This window comes from Camellia sinensis, chromosome 3 (genome assembly GCF_055761805.1).
Source record: "Camellia sinensis isolate YWXY chromosome 3, ASM5576180v1, whole genome shotgun sequence".
Taxonomy (NCBI): domain Eukaryota; kingdom Viridiplantae; phylum Streptophyta; class Magnoliopsida; order Ericales; family Theaceae; genus Camellia; species Camellia sinensis.
In genome coordinates this window covers 53,545,897-53,568,335 of record NC_138963.1, presented here as the reverse complement: position 1 = coordinate 53,568,335, position 22,439 = coordinate 53,545,897, and the positions used below count along the sequence as shown (strand labels likewise).

Below are 22,439 nucleotides of genomic sequence, written 5' to 3'. Positions count from 1 at the left end.
TTTGAAAGGTTTTTAATAGTGTTTTTAATAAAGGTTCAATAGAGTCTTCAATGGAGGACTTTGTCTTTACTTCACATTGTGGTCTTGAATGATTTTCATGTAAGTCTACAATGGATTTACAAATCTGGAAACAGAACCACTCAACAAGTACGTGAAAAAGAGAGTTAAGTGGTGTATCTATAATGATTATGAATGAAGAGTATGCTTGTAACTTTTAATGTGTGGATTGAGAAAATTTATTAATAATTAAATTAATAAATGTGTATATTGAGAGAAGATGTGCATTGAGGTAATCAAGTATGTAAAAATAGAATTTCCCTGACTTTTAGAATTTCTTTGACTTTTTTCGAAAAAACGTGTAAAAAATGTGAGAGATGACGTGACCGAGAATGGATTAAAAGCTGGAAGATGACTTTTAACAATCTTCCCAAAATACCCCAATATATGTCTTGTTTGAAAAGCCAATACAATAAAATGTCTTATCCAAACTATAATCATTTTTTCTCGCACAAAATTACAAAAATATCAAAAATTATACTCAAATGAATTTTTTTTTAACCAGACTAAAATAATTAAAAAATAAAAAAGTCAAATTAAAAAAGTTGTTTCCAAATGAAGACATAATCAAAAAATTTTAAAAAAAATCATTATAAATTATCACCTCATTATTTTTATTTATTTTTACGTATATTTAGGACATGAAGGTTTGGGTTAGGGCTATTTTAGCCACAAAAAGATAATAAATTTTTTAGTCTAACAAGATAAAATGTCACATCTAAATCATAATCATTTTATTTTTTTCTCACAAAAATAAAAAAAGTTCATTCCAAACGAGATTTTTTAACCCCAAACTAGAATAGTCAAAAAGTTTAAAAAACTAAAAAATTAATCCACATCTCAAACGAAGACTTTAAAAAAAAAATAAAAAAATTAAGGGTAAATTGCATTGACACCTCCTGAGATGTATGTTTATTACAGTTCCCCTCACCTTTGGAGAATTACATCCCCCTCCCTGATATTTAAAGTTTCATTACAGATTGCCTCTTGAGATTTAAAATTTAATAACAGTTCTCCCCCTCACCGTAATGATCATCATACATAAAATTAAATTAATAGGGGTTAGTGTAATTTTTCAAATATGAAAAGGAAACTGTAATAAATATAAACTTTAGGGGTGTCAGTGTAATTTACTCAAAAATTAATTACAATAACAAAGCATTTATGTTCCCAAACATACTTTTTTTTTTTTTTTTGGCAATAATACTTGAGACAACTAAAAGTGGTGCTCTAAAAGCACCACTAGTGATGTGGCAATAGACGAAACCCAATGTTTATATTTTTTTTTAATTTTTTTTATTTAAAGTGTTTGTTAACTCATTAGTGATATTTTAAAGCACGACTTTTAATGAGATGTATCATTATTTATTTTTATTTTTTTTGTTCACAAAGGACAAACACGACCTCCTTCGATGTGACCCCACGTCTAATTTATGTTTTGGACCAGCTGAGAGAAGCACTGCTTAGTGCACGCTCTTTCTCTCTCACACTACGCAGTGTCCAAAAAGCGGACTCATAGCGAGTCACCAACTCAACTCACAACCAAGCCCCCCAACCCAGCCAACCATGGATGACAATGGCGCATCACTTTCACTCTCATCCTCATCATCCATGATGCTGATCCCACTGCCATTGCTAACCCCTGACTACCACGGCGGCGATTCCTCTCTAAACCGTCAACTGGCGGTTCTGCCCCCGACCACCGCCACCGCCCTCTTCTCCTCCACCGCCTCACAGTTCAAGCTTCCACCAGGTTGGGCCGTGAAGAAGGTACTCCGTTCCGATGGAAGCCGAGTCGACAAGGTTGCCTCTCGTTTTCTCAATTTTACTTTTACGATCAATGCGGACTATGCATGTACATATTGATTCACGTATATATATATATATATTGATATTCTGTTTTTGCTTCTTTGTTTTGGAGAATTTAGGGATTTGGTGAAATTCGCTGAATTTCCGAGCATTTAGAAGGGTTAGAGTATGAATTTAGACTATGAATTTAGACTTTAATTTGCATGCATGAAAGCTTTTGTGTGTGTAATTTAGAAATATGGCAAGTTTGTGTAAGTTTTTTTAGGATTCAGCTTTGGATTGTCTCAGTTCTTTATGCTAAAGACCAAATTTAGCTCGAAAAAGATAACAATAAGGTTCCAAGAGATTTATTTATTACTTCTTTGGATGCTAATTTGGTGAGAAATGATGAGGAATGGTGAGAAATGAAACTCTTTTCTCATGTTTGGTTTATAATTTTTGGTGAAGCGAATTGGTGAGAAATGAAGAGAGAGACAACTCTCTTATTTTATAGGTTTCATTTCATGGGAAGTGGTGAGATTTGGTAAAAAAAACATGCTAATTAGTTGTGTATTTTTTATAATATCGAGATTGTTCATTAAATTATAAAGAAATAAAAAGAAATCTCACCCACATCCTTATATCACACACTTTGCTTTCTAACCCATCCAAGTATGATTGTGAGAGTATAATAACTTTTCTTTTCTCACCTAGACGAGAGACTACTATAATTTTTTCCCCTTCACCCCATGATCCAAACAAAGTGCAACTCTTGATAAAAACAAAGCCTTAAAAAGAATTAACATTCATTTTCAGGAAGGGTACGGTGCAGAAAATTTATATACAAAACTCACGGGTTTTTTTAAACTTTCTAGTTCAGAAACATGTTTAATAGGACTGTTATGTTATGAATCTGAAACTTTCTAGCATGGTCTTGCTTTCCTCTGGTTCTTTTTCAAGATGACGTATCTGATGTTTTTAGTATCATTTTGCCTTATGCATTATGGTGATCTGCAGAGATGTATGAGGTATATATAAAGCGAGAATACAAACATATGAAGCTGAAAGGGGGATGGATATTGCTCCCGTATGTTTTAAGAAATGGTCTAACAACTTCAAACCTTACCAGGAAAACTGTAAATCAATGTCGTTGAAGAAAAGTTTCAGTGCCATTAAGTTGAAATTTAACTTGGTATATGCACATAGTGAAACCATGCTCTGCTATATCCATGATTCAGCAAAAATTTTTGACTGCCATGAGCTGAAGCTAGATACTTTTGTTAGTTATCGTGGTATAGGATTTGAAAGTACTGGTTGGAGATTATAATATTAGTGACTTATTTTCATATGATCATGAACAAATTGCATATTGTCATACGCTAAAGAAACTTATAATTGTGTCTGAGACGCTTAGCTCTCATTAGACTATGCAACTTGCATATATATTTTATTCATCCTTTTTAACTCTTCAAGCAAAGTGCTGAGGAAGATAAAAAGGATGACTATTGGCACTTTGCACCCTGTTTTGGTCTCCAAGCTAATCGAATTGAAAATAAATAAATAATCATACCGGATAAATAAGATTCCATTTTAAGTCAAAGTCCTGAAGGAAATGGGCTCCACATGCTCTGAGTGTTCGTGACATTTTTCGTGTCCGAGTTTCTGTGTGCGAAGCAGATTCTTATGGAACTCTTTGATCCATGACCTTATTGCATGTGCAGGAAACAGTACAGGAACTCCTGTATGTACTATCTATAACTGTGAACTCCAAGAAACCCTATCGATTATTTTCTCTGAATCTATTTAACCTTTCTATCATTTACAATGAATATGTAGAATTATAAAAAATATATATATATATAGATAATGCTATTATGCCATTATCTACATGAAACATTGTTGACCCATATAATTGGGACAAGGTTTGGGAAATAATGAATAGTTTTTTTCTATAACTTCCTCCACTGGGCTTGATAGCAGTGTGGACAGTTGAGTGAATTTGGGGGGACATCTGATACGCATATTTGGAGGGCTTCCTTAAATGCTTTTTGATGTGAGTCTATGTTAAACAGTAATTAGTACATGTGTCATGGCAGTCCAGATTGTAAAATCAGCTTGAGATGATCCACTGCCCAGAGAAAACTTCATTAACTTGTCAGTTGGCACCATTTTACAATATTTTCCTGGCTTGTTGCTATGGGTAGTTTTTTCAATTAGAGTAACCATTAAAGAGTTAAAAGTTATTTTCTCTGGAAGTTATTTTGCTCAATTTTGTGATGCAAGTCTGAAACTTTAGAACTGCTATCCCCTTATGCAGTATTACTATGAGCTGGGAACTAGACAGAAGTTCCGATCTCTAAAAGCTGTTGAGAGGTACCTAACAGGAGTGGAATATACACCTTCTCGTAAGACATATAAACTGCGGAATCATTTTGTGGTGAGTTCAAGATTTGCTAACCAGCTGAATTTCGAGAAATTTGTTCCTTCTGTTGACCTTGAGCATATTTAAGTGTTCTTTTAATGCTTTTCGCAGAGTTCTGGTTCACGAAAGATGATAATTTCGGGTGGAATGGTAAAACTTCAACTTTTGATTTTGTCGAAGCACCAATTAAACATGGGTCCTACTAGCCCTTAAAGGAGATAAGCAGAGCCCTTTTGTCAGCACATCAATGGTTCAGCCATGTGCAAAAGCTGCTTTAAATATATTTTGACCCAAATTTTGAAATATTGGACACCCCAACTCTTGACTAAATATGATAATTTTTTTTTCCCTTTTGGTTTATTATGCTATAATGTGATCATATATATATATATAGTCCAACCAAATTTTAGAAGTTATATCAGTTGCATAAATAACAATATTAAAACTGACATACACAATTTTTGTTTGGATTAGCTGCAGAGATAAAGTATAACTGAAGTTTTGGATACATTCATATTAAAATTTAAAAATAGCTTACAACTGAAACACTGTTACAATTCCAACTCACAACAAAAGCCCAAAACGCGGAGGGCTGATCCTTACTGTAAGAAATAATGTATAGAGAAAGAGAGAGAATAAATTGTATGTATTATTATTGATTGATATATATTGATTTCTATTACAATGATTCATGATTCCTATATATAGAAGAGGGTGAGTGTGTAGTAGGTAAGGAGTAGGTGAAGTGGAGGTGGTAGTGGTGTAGTGGGTTAGGTTTAGTGGAGTAGGTGAGGTGGTAGTGGTGTAGTGGGTTAGGTTTAGTGGAGTAGGTGAGGTGGTAGTGGTGTAGTGGGTTAGGTTTAGTGGAGTAGGTTTAAGTGGGTGAAGTAGGTGGAGAGTAGGTGGATTTTAACAGCCCCCCGCAAACTCAAGGGGGATAGGAACTAACCAACTTGAGTTTGGAGAGAGTAACAAAACAAGAAAATACATAAAAATAAAAGAGGATAAGAGACACTGAATGGTCGTGTCAGACCATTGGTGAAGACACTGGATGGTGGTGTCATAACGTTGTAGAGGACACTGTATGGGGGTGTCATAACCATGTAGAAGACAGTTTATGGGGTCATGTCGGACCGTTGTAGCAGACAATGTGGTGACAGTTGTTGTGACAGTTTACGGAGTCTTGCTGGACCCTTGTAGAAACTAACCGGAATCAATGTCGGGACAGTTTACAGAGTCTTGTCGGACCCTTGGAAAAGCTAACCGGAATCAAATGTCGGGACAGTTTACAGAGTCTTGCCGGACCCATATAGAAACTAACCGGAATCAATGTCGGGACAGTTTACAGAGTCTTGTCGGACCCATGTAGAAACTAACCGGAATCAATGTCGGGACAGTTTACAGAGTCTTGTCGGACCCTTGGAAAAGCTAACCGGAATCAAATGTCGGGACAGTTTACAGAGTCTTGTCGGACCCCTAAAAAGTCGCACCCTCAAAAGGTGTGCCCAATCTTTCAAAAGGCGTGCCATCAAAAGGCGTGCCCAATCCATAAAAAGGCGTGCCATCAAAAGGCGTGTCCACTTTATCAAAAGATGTGCCATGAAAAGGCGTGCCAGTTTGTCGGGCGTCAAGAGGCGCGCGATGCGCGTGGCCGCCTTGGCTATATAACCAAGACGAAGGCAGAGGCTGAGGCAGAGAAAAACTGAGAGAAACCTCTGAAAAATCCTTCGTGTTGCTGAGAAAGAGAGTTCCTTGTGCTGAGAGAGAAACTCTGTAATACTCTGTTACGAGAGATATTCTGTAACACTTTGTTGCCCAGAAAATGGCCTCGTCTTCCCGGAGTCTGCTCACTCTCTTTCCAGACCTCAATGAGTCAACAAGAGAGAAAACTGGTGCGGTGGCACTGGAACCTCAACCAAGCGCCCCGGAGTTTGCTCCGTTGAACTTTCCGATGCGGTCGGTGGAGCAAAAAATGGCAGTGCAAACGGATGTGGAGGCTAATCAGTATACTTTGAAGGCATGTGTGGAGTCCATGACGGCGGTCACAAACTTGTCGCACCGGCTGCAGAGTAGGACAAATGAGGTGCAGCAATTAAACTCCCAGCTGGCTCTGCTCCAACGCATGTATAAGGATGCGCGAGCAGAGATAAGTGTGCTAAAGGCGGAAAACAAGGAGCTGAAGCGGAATGCCAGTTTTATGTTCCGATTTGGAGGGCCGCCATATGCTGCAGTGGAGGAGCAGGGAGTAGTGATCATGCCCAGTGGAGTGGGAAACACGGAGGCAACACCGGCAAGGGCCGCCCAGGACGGAGGCAAGAAGAAAAGACCGGCGGCAGAGTAGAGAAGAAAAAATCCCACCTGTGAATGTGGTTGTTTGTTTGTTTGTTTTTTTTTTTGTTTTTTTTTTTTTTGTAAAATTGTGATCAGGGTTGATCCCTGAGATGAATAAAATATGGTTTGGTGTGCAAAGCTAGATGGTATGAATGGAATTGGAAAAAGATTAAAAATAAGGTGAAAGAAAAATAAAGAAAGAAATAATAAAAATATATTTGAAATCAAAAATGAAAGATGGGGAAATAAGGAAAGTGGTTTGGAGAAAATAAATAAAAATAATGGAGTTTGAAATCAAACGGAGGAGAGATGATGTTTTTTTTTTTTTTTTTTTTTATAATAAAAAAAAGAGATATATATATATATATATATATAAAATAAAGAAAGTGGGGAAAGTGGCGGTGGATGCAAAGTGGGTTGGAAAGTGAAAAGATGAGAGAGAGAAGGCATGTGGGTGGTTGTCCATTGTGGAGGACAAACATAGTGGGTTATATTATATTCAGAAAGTTGTCCATTGTGAATGATGGTTTTGATGATGGTGATGGAGGAGTGAGTGTGGAGAGTGAAGGGTATTGAAGAAGAGTGAGGAACGATGGGTCTGTGAGACATATGCTTGTGAGAGAAAAGGAATCTGAAAGAAAGAAGAGATGGGTGTTGTAGCTTTCTCTCTCATCCTGGCATTACCGTAAGGGATGAGCTCGGAAAATGGAAGACATGAACACGACTGGACATTCAGCACTCCACATGTCAACCTTGGCATCATATTGCTGAAATTGCAGAATTTCTGGGGCCATATACAGTGGAGACCTGCAAACTGTCTCTGCGTGATCATTAGGATGTAAAATTCTTGAGAGACCAAAAACAGCAATCTTTAGCACTGCATCACTGTGAGGGCTTGAAAGCAAAATGTTCTCTGGTTTCAAAGTGAAGGTATGTGTTGTGTAGAAAATAAGCGGAATAGGTTGAGGTCCGGCGGGCGGCTAAGGTGAGGTTGCCGCCCGCCGGGGAAGCGAAAATATTAGGTTTTAAACCAGCTCTGATACCATGTAAGAAATAATGTATAGAGAAAGAGAGAGAATAAATTGTATGTATTATTATTGATTGATATATATTGATTTCTATTACAATGATTCATGATTCCTATATATAGAAGAGGGTGAGTGTGTAGTAGGTAAGGAGTAGGTGAAGTGGAGGTGGTAGTGGTGTAGTGGGTTAGGTTTAGTGGAGTAGGTGAGGTGGTAGTGGTGTAGTGGGTTAGGTTTAGTGGAGTAGGTGAGGTGGTAGTGGTGTAGTGGGTTAGGTTTAGTGGAGTAGGTTTAAGTGGGTGAAGTAGGTGGAGAGTAGGTGGATTTTAACACTTACCAATGATGCCGATGCCACTGCAGTTGTTGAGGCTGGATGAGGAGGAATTTGATAATCACCAATTAGCGGTTGTGGCCCCCACTACTGCTGCAGCTACCTCACCCTTCATCCTCCCTGATGGTTGGGTTGTGGAGGAGGTACCCCGTAGCCGCAATGGTAAGACCGACAAGGTACTGTCCTTACCTACTATTCAGTTTTCTGGCCAAATGTTAGAAAATAAAGAAAATGTTGGGTTCCTAAGAAGCATGGACACGGACACACGAACACAATACGACACAAAGACAATGATTTTAAAAAAATGCAGGACACGACACGTGGGTGATATGCACAAAATATATAATTTTATGTATTTATTATATATTATATCTACGAATATATCATTCAAAGATAATTAAAAAAAAAATACAAAATAATACTATTTTTGTAAATCTACATTAATTTTCTTTTGTCTTTGCACCCCTAGGTTATTTTGTTTAAACTTATAATTAGTTATGTGTGTCCTAGTGATGGACACGTGTCTCCCTCAAGTATCCGAAGATTCTTCGGGTTTGGATGAGTGTCCGGCATGTGTTGGGAAGTGTTTGATGAGGATTGGTGTCCGACACGGACATGCCACCTTCTTAGAAGTGTCCTTGATTCATAGTTTGGTCCTTACTCAGTTACTCCAAAATTCTTCTTTGATTTATTATTTTTTGAATCTTGGGAGACCAATTTTGTACACGAACATTAATTTTCTGCTCTGCTATTTTGCTTGTTTTTTAAAAAATTAGGATTAAAATATTAAGGTTTATGAAGTAAAATGCCTTAAAAGAGTATAGATACATAAATATTTACTGAACTTATATTCCAGTTGTGTGAGTGCAAGTGCAATTAATTTAGTAATCGTTGATCTATTTAAAAATAAATAAAAATTCCCCGCCTTCTAGGAAATCAGTTTCACTACCGATGGAGAAGAATGTGAAGTTCAATATGTTTCGACAAATAAAGGGATATAGGATTGATAAATATGCCTAAGTTTGATCAGAGAGCCACCAATGGAGGGGAAAATGGAATCTTGCCAGAGAAAAGTTGATTTGAAATGCTTAATTCAAACCACTTATCAAGAACCAAAGGAAAAAATAAAAAAAATCACTGACTTGACTTCAAACATATATGTCTGTGTAATTGTAGATTGGTGGCGATTTTAGCATGTTGGATGTCCCATTTTACACCATTAACTTGTCGTGAAATCTAACAATTAGCGTAATTGTGCAGCTGATATAGATTTGGATGGTGATTCTTCAATATCTTAAGAATTTTTGAACTGTGTATATGTTGTATTATCCTATTTGATTACAAACCATGAATATATATGTGTGAATATTTTTAGAATGGTAGGTCCGGGTGCTGAATCAATTTTAGAATGTTGGATGTCCCTATGTTACCTAGAATGCTGGTTGTATTGGTATGAGGAATGGGAACGGAAACATGGTACGTCACATGCCAAAAATAGTGGTACTAAAGGAGTAGGTTTGTACAGAGAAACTTCCTAAACATGAAACTAAATTTCTTTCAAACATAAAAAAGATAGTAGTTTATTTTTTAAATTAATTATGTCAAAATACATTTCCAAGAGCATTACGACATTTTTTATCTTGTCAAAACTCTACTCTCTAAGTTTTACTTCATTATATTCATTTTTAAATGTTAAGGAAATAAATAGGAAAAGCTTTGGGGATTTGCTAAATTCAACGTTTTGGAATGAAAGTGTATCATGCTTTGGAACACATGTTTCAAAATGTAAATCGCTGGAGTATTATAGTTTCTCTGTAACACAGGATGTCCTATTTTATAACATTAATTTGTAGTGAAATCTAACAATTAGTGAACTTCTGCAAGCTGACATGGATGTGATTTTTAAATTTCTCAAGATTTTGAAAATTGAGTGGTTCGTAAAATGATGTAACTGACTAGTGGGTCACTGCTTTTGTCTAGCTTTGACATCTTTTCCCCTAAGAGCATGTTTGGTATGAAGGAATGGGCTGGAATGGAATGTCCATTCTAATTTTGCATTCCCTTTCCCTTATTTGGTACGTCTTATCTAAGTAAGAATAGTCATTTGGCTATTCCAATTCCAACAAAATGTGGGAATGCCTATTCTTTCTTCCAATCTAAAGAATGGCTATTCCATTCTGTTAGAATTTACCATCACCTACCACCACTACCACCTCACCTACTCCACTAAACCTAACCCACTACACCACTACCACCTCACCTACTCCACTAAACCTAACCCACTACACCACTATCACCATCCACTACACACCATCCACTACACCTACATCTATATAAGGAACCATTTGTAATAGACAAAATATCAATCAATATATAAATCAATAATACATGAATTTTAACTTGGTATCAGAGCAGTAAGATTTAGGTCCGTATTTTGTTTTCTCACCGGCGGGCAGCCGGCCGGCAACCTCGCTTTCGCTGCCCGCTGGCATTTTCTACACATACCTTTACTTTCCTGCATCTTCCACCTCTCCCCAACCTTGCCTTTCACCACCTCCTTTGTCTCCGACAACGTGCCGCCAGCCTCGTTCTTCAAACTCTTTCGGCTTCGTCACACAGCCCACAGCCCACCAAGCCTTCATTTAACTCAACATTTAGTTCTGCGCTATGTTACATGGACTCTTCAAAATAAATCAAGTACCCGTGTCGGACACCCGACACTCGGACAAGGGTATGGGATATGTGTCGGATACTTTTCAACGGATACTTCTTATATAATTGTATATAACACTATTATTATATGTACATATTGTTGTATAATTGCTATAAATGTCATTTTGACACTATAAGTTAAATATAATACCATTTTATCTCACATATTAGATTAAAAATATAAAAATATGACATTTTTTTGCCGAGTCCGCGTATCCTTAAATTTATGATTTGATGAGTCCGACCTCTAGATACATACCCGTACCCGACACCCGTACCCGAGTCCATGTAACATAGGTTCTGCGTCTCCGTCAACTGGGTTCTCCTTTGGAGCATCCTCGGTTTCTGTTGCTGCTACCAACAGTGCCCCTATGGTGTTTGGATCATCCACTCCTACTAGTGGCTCATTGGATTCCATTTTCATGTTCACTTCAATTGCTTCTACTGCCACTGCCTCTTCCCAAGCACAACCCATGTTTGGTAGTGCTGTTCCTGTCTTCACGGCTGCCTCAGGTAATGGTGATCAGATGAGCATGGAGGATAGCATGGCTGAGGACCCAGTACAGGCATCCATCATGCCTGCAGTTCCGGTATTTGGTCTACGAACTCCATTAGCACCAGTGGTGCCACTTCAAGCTTTTTTAATTCCACTTGACTCGAAAAGGCAACCCATGTGACCCAACTTCTCTCTCTCTCCGCGCACATAGTCCAAACCCATGTTCTTTGATTCTTTTCTTTCTTTCTTTATTTATTTCTTTTAATCCCTTTAACACCAAGCTCATCCGCTCGTGTCCCCCACTAAAACTTAGCTGCCCCAAAATCTTTTGTTTATTTCATTTCACAAAAAAAAAAAAAAAAAACAAAAAAAAAACAAAACAAAACAAATATAAACCGCACTTTATTTTTTTATTATAAACCACACCTTTTGCAAAACACACGACACACACATTGCTTTGCACATGCACTTTCTGATAACATTATTTTTCTTTATTTTTTTAATTCAATCCACTCCCTCTCTCTCTCATCCCTTTTTCTATCCACTAAACCCACTTTCATCATTTCTCTGATTCCATTACAAGCAACCCACGTGATTCTCTTCTTATTCTTTCTTTCTTTTTTATTTTTCTTTCACTTTATTTTTCATCTTTTTTTTCATTATTATTTCTTTGCGCACACAAAAAAAAAAAAAAAAAAAAAAGGGCAGAAGACGGACTGCACACCACAATCAATCAAAACAAAAACATCCACAGGCGGGATTTTGCTTCTCTACTCTGCCACAGGTCTCTTCTTCTTGCCTCCGTCCTGGACGGCCCTTGCCGGTGTTGCCTCCGTGTTTCCTTGTCCACCGAGCACGTTCACTCCCCCATACTCCTCCACTGCAGCATATGGCGGCCCTCCAAATCGGAACATAACGGTGGCCTTCCGCTTAAGCTCCTTATTTTCTGCCTTCAGCACACTTATCTCTGCTCGCGCATCCTTATACATGCGTTGGAGCAGAGCCAGTTGGGCGTTTAAATGCTGCACTTCATTTGTCCTACTCTGCAGCCGGTTCGACAAGTTTGTGACCGCCGTCATGGTTTCCACACATGACTTCAAAGTATACTGATTGGCCTCCACATCCGACTGCACTGCCATTCTTTGCTCCACAGACCGCATCGGAAAGTTCAACGGAGCAAACTCCGGGGCGCTTGGTTGAGGTTCCAGTGCCACCACACCAGTTCTCTCTCTTGTTGACTCGTTGAGGTCGGGAAAGAGAGTGAGCAGACTCCGGGACGAAGAGGCCATTTTCTGGGCAACAAAGTGTTACAGCCTATCTCTCTCAGCAAAACGAAGAGTTTTTTTCAGAGGTTTTTCGCAAGTTTTTTCTCAGCCTCTGCCTCAGCCTCAGCCTTCGTCTTGGTTAAATAGACGAGGCAGACACGCGCATCGCGCGCCTCTTGACGCCAGACGACAAACCGGGCGCGCCAGCCAAGGCGCTCACGTGCCTCGCCATCATGTCCGGCACACCTTTTGATGAATTGGGCACGCCTTTTGATGGCACGCCTTTTTTGACAGATTGGGCACACCTTTTGAGGGTGCGACTTTACAAGGGTCCGACAAGACTCTATAAACTGTCCCGACATTGATTCCGGTTAGCTCCTTCATGGGTCCGACAAGACTCTGTAAACTGTCCCGACATTGATTCCGGTTAGCTCCTTTATGGGTCCGACAAGACTTTGTAAACTGTCCCGACATTGATTCCGGTTAGTTTCTACAAGGGTCCAGCAAGACTCCGTAAACTGTCACAACATTGTCTACTACAACGGTCCGACATGACCCCATAAACTGTCTTCTACAACGGTCCGACATGACCCCATAAACTGTCTTCTACATCGGTCTGACACCGCCATCCAGTGTCCTCTACACCGTTATGACATCCCCATACAGTGTCTTCACCAATGGTCTGACACGACCATACAGTGTCTCCTATCCTCTTTTCTTTTATGTATTCGTCTATTTTCTGTTTTGTTACTCTCTCCAAACTCAAGTTGGTTAGTTTCTATCCTCCTTGAGTTTGCGGGGGGCTGTTAGAATTTACCATCACCTACCACCACTACCACCTCACCTACTCCACTAAACCTAACCCACTACACCACTACCACCTCACCTACTCCACTAAACCTAACCCACTACACCACTATCACCATCCACTACACACCATCCACTACACCTACATCTATATAAGGAACCATTTGTAATAGACAAAATATCAATCAATATATAAATCAATAATACAATTCTATTCTCAAATCATAATTCTAAAACTCTACCAAACACAACCGAAATCTTTCCCAAGGATTTAGTGAAAATCAAGCTCACAAGCAAACACAACAAAGTGAACAACATCTTTACTGATCGTCTTTCTCATTGTTCACAAGACAATACCAACGACACAATCACATAAGCAAAACCATTGCAATCATATGACTTGGTCCAACATCCACGGGGTACGACCAGTTACATCCATTCCCATTACCAAACAATATAGACAAAATATAAAATCACTATTGTTTTTTGTTTCTTCGAATCAACTTAGGGGAACCTTCCTCGCATCTTCAGCGTGCTTCATACTGAACAATTCTACGGGTTCGCTTCTTGTACAAGATGCGATAACCACACTCTCGGCACTGAATCACATCACCGGGCTTGAGCGTATTTTCCTGCCCACTACACCACTACCACCTCACCTACTCCACTAAACCTAACCCACTACACCACTATCACCATCCACTACACACCATCCACTACACCTACATCTATATAAGGAACCATTTGTAATAGACAAAATATCAATCAATATATAAATCAATAATACATGAATTTTAACTCATTCCATCATGGAATTACTATAAAATTTTATTATTATTTTTTTTATTGGCACTTAAAAAATATTATTATTTAGCTACTACCACTATTTCGTTCTCCTACCACGCAATCCTCCACCACCACCACCACCACCACCACCATCACCACCATGGTTGCTGCCACAACCATCACACCACCGCCACAACTACTACCACCATATCCACAACCATAAAACCACCACTATCACCATCGTTAGAACCACTGCTCTACTACCATTGCTCCCACTACCACCATAGCCTCTGCCGCCACAACCATTACCTTAACAATACTACTACCACCACCTTCATAAGCATCACACCACCACCATCACCATCACCATTGTGAGAACCATCACCCTACCACTGTTGGCTGCCGTCACCGCCACTGCCACCGCCACTATCGCAACCACAACACCACCTTACCACCACCACTAAGGCCACAACAACCTACTACCACCATCCTACTATCATTACTATCACCACAACCGATGTCGCCACCGCCACCACCACGACCACCACTATTACGACTCACATCATCAGTTCCACAACTATCAACATTATCATGATCTATACAAAATTTTAATTTATTTGTTCCTAATTTGTTTAAAAAAATAAATAAATAATAAAAATTTATTCCATTCTATGAGTTTAATAGGCATAACCAAATATGAGAATGAGAATTATTATCTTATTCCTATGTCATTCCATGTTGGCAACCAAACAATGGAATAGGAATGGACATTCCATTCCATTCAACCTTATATTTCATTCTCACTCTCATTCCGTTCCCACTTCATTTCATTCCATCGTATTAAACATGCTCTAAACTTCTTGTGCTTGAGATTGAGGATGTTATTATAACCAATATGAAACTTAACAACCGGTGATTTTGTTGAATGCCCTAGTCTTCCATTTAATTTTACATTTGGTAAATTTGTAATGGTAATCTGAATGTTATCCCACGACTCCAGTGATAAAACAGAGCATCACATCATCTTAATTTTTGAATTACTTTACAGAATGGAAGACGTTAGGTTGCCTTTATGCATTTCTTGTACTTTAAGTCACTCCATTATGCTTTGTATGGCATTTTGAGATCGACACCATCTACATAGGATCATGAAAGGAAAATGTAGTTTTTAAGGTATAAGATAGGTTTTAATTGGTTTTGATTCTAATGATTATACGTGAGATGATTGCCAGTCTCAGGGATGACCTTTGTAATCCTTCAACTTCTACGTAAGACACAAAGGAACTATTTATTTCTGTGCATGTGATGTTGAAGACACGAAAGTTACCAGAAAATGATTATATGCAGTAGTGCAAAATATTGATATTATTTGCTCCTTAAGATATTTTTACTGGTAAAATGTTAAGAAAGTTGTTTTTCAAAAAGACCCTAACTACAGGGATTTGCCATGCAATATTTGTTAACTGAAATTGGTGTTTGAATGCATATCTATGGATAGATGTTTCAAAAGGCTAATTCTGTTATTAATAAATTCTAACCAGCCATTGAGAAATTGGCCAATGCCTTGCATGATAATATGATGTTGACACCATTACTAGTTTGTATAATAATGCAGTATGTATAGGTTGTTTATGGATGGTTATGTAACTATGCTGCTGGCTATTATGCACCATTACTGTTTTTCACATGTTTGTATTAAATCAGTGGTACTTGGTACACGGGTTGTTTAGTATGAAGGGAAGGAATGAGAAAATGGTACAACTTATGTTGTAGAATGTCATGGGAGAGGGGTAGGCTTATTGATGCAGCGCGGTTAGATAGCAAATTCATGAAACAATTTGATAATTACACATTATTTTCGGGTGATTGGATGTCATTTACATGAATACTGTATACACACAAAAGACTTTAAATTTAGAGAGAAAAAGTTGGGAATAGAGTGAAAAACATTGACAGAGTAGAAGATAGTCTACAATAGGCTATCTTTGCCAAAAAAGTAACATTATAAGCATAGAGAACATTATAAATGTTAATTGTGGAAAGACTAACATGTACCAAGAATGATACGACATGTTGGTGACATGTGCAATGTTAGAATTTACCATCACCTACCACCAATTTACCATCACCTACCACCACCTACTCCTCACCTACTCCTCACCTACTACACTCACCCTCTCCTATATAATGAGCCACTCACCATTTGTAATATACAACAACACAATATATCAATCAATAATACATATATTTTAACATGGTATCAGAGCAAGGTTGAGAAACTAGTAATTCTGCTTCACCGGCGGGCGGCAGCCTCGCCTTGGCCGCCCGCCGGACCTCTACACATACCTCCACTCTACTCCGCTGCCAGAAAGTCATAGCTGAACTCTTCTCTGCCATACACATATTTGTTCATCAATGGCGACATCGAGCCACCATCGTCTCCTCCTCCAAATCCCCCACTTCCTGTATTACGGAGCATCTTTCATACTGTGTCTTATATTCCTGTTGCTTGACAACGGACATTGGATGTGTTTGCCTTTTTTATCTAATCTGCTACTGCTGGATCTTATTTCGTGTAGTGTTTGGCTTTATTTCATCTGCTACTTCTGGATCTGATATTGTGTGGTGTTTGAGACATGCATCCTCTGTTTCCACATGCCACTCCCAAGGAAGCCCTCAGAGACCACTTCGATGTCTACGGCGAGATCTTGGAAGCCGTCATCATCTCCGACAAGATCACCGGCCGATCCAAGGGCTACGGCTTCGTGACGTTTAAGGAAGCCGAGGCGGCTAAGAAGGCTTGCGAGGAGGCCACGCCGATCATCAACGGCCGCCGAGCCAACTGCAAACAATTTTCGGTCATTGTGCACTTGGAACCCGTTTGGATCATCATAATTCACTGTCCTCGTCTCAACGGGTTTGGGTTTCTGTACCACCCCGACTGCTCCGTAAACTATCTCCATTTTTTATCCCGTTGGCTATGCTTTGTTCTTTCTTTCTGGCTCTTAGACCTATGTTGACCAAAAGGAGGGACCTCCCCAGATCCACAGAATTCTTCATGTTCTTGCCTTCTTGAAGATCTGTGTTTGCTCGACAACGAAGGATCTTTGAAACTGGTTGATCTCATCTTAGGGGCCTTCATTTCTGAATATTTATCACCAGCAATTGGAGTATGGGCTTGTCGGGTTTCAAAAAGAGGAATGGAAGTTCTCTGCTTTTGAACTTATTCTAAACTATTCTCCACCGTCCAGTTATTTCTCTTTTCTTTAAAAAAAAAAAAAAAAAAAAAAAAAAAAACAGACAGCTTTCCATTACGCAGTCCAACCTCACCATCTCTCTCCAATACAATAATTCTCCACTACCTCGGCATATGCAAACCCATCTCTCTCTCTCTCTTGGCACGAACTGCTTTCCATTCATCTTTTATTATTACACCCAGCCATCATCACATGCTTTCCATTCATCTTTTATTATTATTATTATTATTATTCAACACAATAAAAAAAAAAAAAAAAAAAAAAAAAAAAACACAACAAAACATTTCCAAATTTGCACAACAGCCCATATTTTATTCATGTCGGGGCTCACCCCGATCACCATTTTACATCCAAAAAAAAAAAAAAAAAATCCAACACACACAACCCAAATAACCACATCCACAGGCGGGATTTTTCTTCTCTACTCTGCAGCTGGTCTCTTCTTTTTTCCTCCGTCCTGGACGGTCCTTGACGGTGTTGCCTCCGTGTTTCCCACTCCACCGGGCAAGTTCACTCCCCCATACTCCTCCACTGCAGCATATGGCGGACCTCCAAATCGGAACATCACGGTGGCCTTCCGCTTCAGCTCCTTATTTTCCGCCTTTAGCACACTTATCTCTGCTCGCGCATCCTTATACATGCGTTGGAGCAGAGCCAGCTGGGAGTTTAACTGCTGCACCTCATTTGCCCTACTCTGCAGCCGGTTCGACAAGTTTGTCACCGCAGTCATGGTTTCCACACATGACTTTAATGTATACTGATTGGCTTCCACATCCGACTGCACTGCCATTCTTTGCTCCACAGATCGCATCGGAAAGTTCAGCGGAGTAAACTCCGGGGCACTCGGTTGAGGTTCCAGTACCACCGCTCCAGTTCTCTCTCTTGTTGACTCGTTGAGGTCGGGAAAGAGGGTGAGCAGTCCACGGGAAGACGAGGCCATTTTCTGGGCAACAAAGTGTTACCGACTATCTCTCTCAGCACAAGGAACTCTCTTTCTCAGCAACACGATGGATTTTTCAAAGGTTTATCTCAGTTTTTCTCTGCCTCAGCCTCTGCCTTCGTCTTGGTTATATAGCCAAGGCAGCCACGCGCATCGCGAGCCTCTTGACGCCCGACAAACTGGCACGCCTTTTCATGGCACATCTTTTGATAAAGTGGACACGCCTTTTGATGGCACGCCTTTTGATGAATTGGGCACGCCTTTTGATGGCATGCCTTTTGACAAAATTGGGCACACCTTTTGAGGGTGCAATTTTTTCAACGGTCCGACATGACCCTATAAACTGTCCCGCCATTTGATTCCGGTTAGCTTTTTCAAGGGTCCGACAAGACTCTGTAAACTGTCCCGACATAGATTCCGGTTAGTTTCTACAAGGGTCCGACAAGACTCTGTAAACTGTCCCGACATAGATTCCGGTTAGTTTCTACAACGGTCCGACATGACCCCATAAACTGTCCTGCTACATCGGTCCGACATGACCCCGTAAACTGTCTTCTACAACGGTCCGACATGACCCCATAAACTGTCTTCTACAACGGTCCGACATGACCCCATAAACTGTCTGCTACAACGGTCTGACATGACCACACAGTGTCTGCTACAACGGTCCGACATGACCCCGTAAACTGTCTGCTACAACGGTCCGACATGACCCCATAAACTGTCTGCTACAATGGTCTGACACGACCATACAGTGTCTCCTATCCTTTTTTATTTTTATGTATTTTCTTGTTTTGTTCCTCTCTTCAAACTCAAGTTGGTTAGTTTCTATCCTCCTTGAGTTTGCGGGGGGCTGTTAGAATTTACCATCACCTACCACCAATTTACCATCACCTACCACCACCTACTCCTCACCTACTACACTCACCCTCTCCTATATAATGAGCCACTCACCATTTGTAATATACAACAATCAATATATCAATCAATAATACATATATTTTAACATGCAAAATAAGAGAAATCTTTATTTTTTATTTTTTATTTGTGTGAACTGATGCATGTATGTTAAGAAGCACAGACACGTGATACGACACAGACACGCAGACACACAAATTTTAAAAAAATACAGGACATGACACGTTGGGGACACGTGTAAAATATATAATTTTATATATTTATTATATGTTATATTTTTAAATATTTAATATTCATTTCATGTCAAATATTTAATTTTATCAAATTTATTAGGTATGCTATTTTAATAAAAAAAATATAAAAAAATTATTTTTTTTGAAAAAAATGGCCCTCAATGTGTCTCCAACGTATCCTCAACATGTCCATAGCATGTCCCAATGTGTTTATAGCGTGTCCCAAGTGTCCTAGCGTGTCCAACTCGCTATAGCATGTTCAACATGTCTCCGGAGTGTATCCGGCGTGTGTCTGTGTCCGACACGTGTCGGACACCTGTATGTCACCTTCGGAGAGGTGTCCGTGCTTCATTGCATGTATGTCACTTGTGAGACATGAATATTTTTGAAACATCAAGTCAGTCTCTATCCCCCCCCCCCCCCCCCCTTTTAGGTGTAATGTCAAGTTGGTCTTTTGTAGCCTAATCACCATGTTCAAGAACAATTTCAGAAACTTGACTACTTCTTCAAGGATAGAATCATTGGACAAGTATAAGAAAGAAACTGAAGTAATACCTCAAATTTGATATATCATCTTCAAGAAAAATTATAAACCCCCCTAGTGTTGGATAAGGCTCGAGCAATGATGATAATTTTCATCAAATCTTCTTGCACAGAGAAGTGGCATGAAGTGGCATGAACTGTTTCTTTGGTAGACATTGTATATGAATATATCAATACTTTCTGTGTGTGTGTGTGTGTGTGTGTGTATGTGTGTATGTGGTGGGGATATCTTTTATTCAGTTGTGAACTGCAAGTCAGAAACTACAATTTCAATTTATGTTGTTTCTTATTGTGCAGTATTATTATGAGCCAGGGACCGGTCGGCAGTTCCGTTCCCTGGTTGCTGTTGAGAGATACCTGGAAGAAATGGGAGATGAAAATGCACCACTGTCCCATGTGTTTAAATTGGGCTGTCATGTTAAGGTGAGCTCATAACTTTTTTAGAATCAAACTTCAAACTAGAAGTTCATTATGCTTCTGTTCTTGTTGGCCATATCTAATCACAGAATTCTGGTCCGCGGAAGAAAATTTGTCGAGAGGAAGTGAAGACTTCAACATTTGATTCTGACATACCACCAGCTAAAGTCAATTGGGTTCTTGCTGATTCTGGAGGGGATACATGGAATGCTTTCATGGGCGAATCAGTGGTTCCTGAATCTGTAACACAACAATGGGCCAATAGATTTATGCTATCCATCAATGACAACAATTTTGCTGCACCAAATTTTGAATGGTGAAAGGTATTTCTTCTCTGCTTTATCTGAAACTCAGTGTCGATGATGCACTGTTTGTTCTCATTATTGCAGCCCTTCGGCAAACTTACACCTTTTCGCTGGTACACTAATAATTGAAATCTAAGAAGTATAGATATGGACACGAAACAATGATTTTGAAAAAATTAAGATACTGACAGGTGGGGGATACAACAATTTTTTTTTTGTTATTTATTTATATAAGCAAATATAAATTTAGGGCACAAAAATATAAACGACATCAATGAATATGTTTCCTTATATTTTACTTTGACTCCAAATTAGCTTTTCTAAAATTATAAAAAATAAAAGAACCTACAAAGTGTCTTGAGGCATCTCAAGAAGTGTTCCCAACATGTCTTGCGAAAGAATAATAATTAGACACGTGGACACACGTGTCCGTGCTGTATCTTTGTCCCATACACAGACACGGCTACAACACCCAATTTGAAGTGTTCGTCTTCCTAGGTTAAAATTGATATAGGTATTGGTTCTTTGTTTTGTTTATCTTCTAGTTACAGTTCTGACTTGGATTTTCTGTGGGAATGTGCATGCAACATGGTCTCTGAGGTTGTGTTTGGACCATGGATTTTGATAGGGATTTGGAAAGGGAAAGCAAAAAGGTAGGTGAAATCTGAATGAAATATAGTTACATTTCACTTACCTTTTCCCTTTTTTTTTCAAATCCCTATCGAAATCCATAATCCATAGTCACTGTTATGGAAATAAAATGCTATTAGCGTGTTGGAAATTGCATGGGAAATTTGGAGTTCATTTATCATTTCACAGCTTCTTAACCGGACTCATTCCATTGCTCGTATAGAATAGTTGATAGAATGTGTACTGATTGATAACATACAACATATTTGTTACATTTTGGATGATATTTAGCTTGTAAGAATATTATGCAGGATGGATGTGTCTAAAAAGTGAGATAAAATTGTTAGAGCTGAGATGATTCATTTCCATGAAATGTCCAAACAAACATTACTGACCGCGTTGGATATCATTCTTTTTGCAGTTGATCGGAGAAACTCTAGGGGAATATGGTGGAGTGACGAAACTTGGCTCAATTTTTTGGTGAGGCTAGATAGCAGCCGATGTAAATTGGATTGTGCACCGACTTTGTACAATAGTCTTAGGCATTGTCGTTAACTTTGGTTATCCTAACAAAAAGTATGAATAATCTTTGACTTTGAACTCATTCTGGGTAGAGGCAGCAGAGGAGTCTGGAGATTCGGACGAGCTAGGGATGCATCGGATGCCCAATACTTGATCTGGCACCCCTGCTAGTTTTTGTAAGGAAGACATTATCCCATGTTTGATGCTTAGCCCAGATAGTGTAAGTTTCTCCAAAAGGAAAAAAAAGAACTTGCAATTCTAAATATGCAAGTGGTGTTGGTGGCTATTAAGAGGGGTTGTGTGGCCACTCTGCTTGATCATGCGTTGTGTTGACTTCAATGTTGGGTCCAACAATTTTGACATTAAAACATTTTCGCAAGTAGCTTAAAAAATTAAAAACTTTATAACCTATATTAAAAAGTCAATGATTTCTTTTTCTCTTTACTTTTTACATATCTTTTTATAAAAAACTAAACATATTAATTTTTTTACCACATATTTTACTTCATATTTTAATTCCACTGCACTAGCTTAAAGTGAACTCTTGGTTGGACTACGCCCAAACTTTGGCCAATTATGTTACCTATAAAGCTCTCGTTTAGGCCAAAATTTTTTTAAAAAGTTATTAATTTTTTTAAAAAAATTACTAAAAAA

General features: G+C 38.8%; 1 protein-coding gene across 3 annotated transcripts; it reads left to right on the top strand.

Annotated features, from left to right (window-relative positions):
* The first annotated feature begins 1,477 nt into the window (after positions 1-1,477).
* On the top strand, positions 1,478-22,050 carry MBD7 (methyl-CPG-binding domain 7). Of its 3 annotated transcripts, XM_028202101.2 has the most exons (7): positions 1,478-1,860; positions 4,163-4,282; positions 4,379-4,417; positions 7,984-8,130; positions 20,209-20,334; positions 20,418-20,651; positions 21,685-22,050. In XM_028202101.2, the coding sequence occupies exons 1-6, from the start codon at positions 1,624-1,626 to the stop codon at positions 20,646-20,648; spliced, it is 900 nt and encodes a 299-aa protein (XP_028057902.1). In that variant the 5' UTR covers positions 1,478-1,623; the 3' UTR covers positions 20,649-20,651; positions 21,685-22,050. The 3 variants fall into 3 exon arrangements, with proteins under 3 accessions (XP_028057902.1, XP_028057903.1, XP_028057904.1); XM_028202102.2 differs by lacking the exon at positions 7,984-8,130; XM_028202103.2 differs by lacking the exons at positions 4,163-4,282; positions 4,379-4,417 and having other exon boundaries at positions 1,506-1,860.
* Positions 22,051-22,439: the final 389 nt, after the last annotated feature.

Coding starts and splice junctions, on each gene's coding strand:
- MBD7 (XM_028202101.2), top strand. CDS start 1,624: ATGGATGACAATGGCGCATCACTTTCACTCTCATCCTCATCATCCATG. Junction 1,861..4,162: donor ATGGAAGCCGAGTCGACAAG/GTTGCCTCTCGT, acceptor CCCCTTATGCAG/TATTACTATGAGCTGGGAAC. Junction 4,418..7,983: donor TGATAATTTCGGGTGGAATG/GTAAAACTTCAA, acceptor ATGCCACTGCAG/TTGTTGAGGCTGGATGAGGA.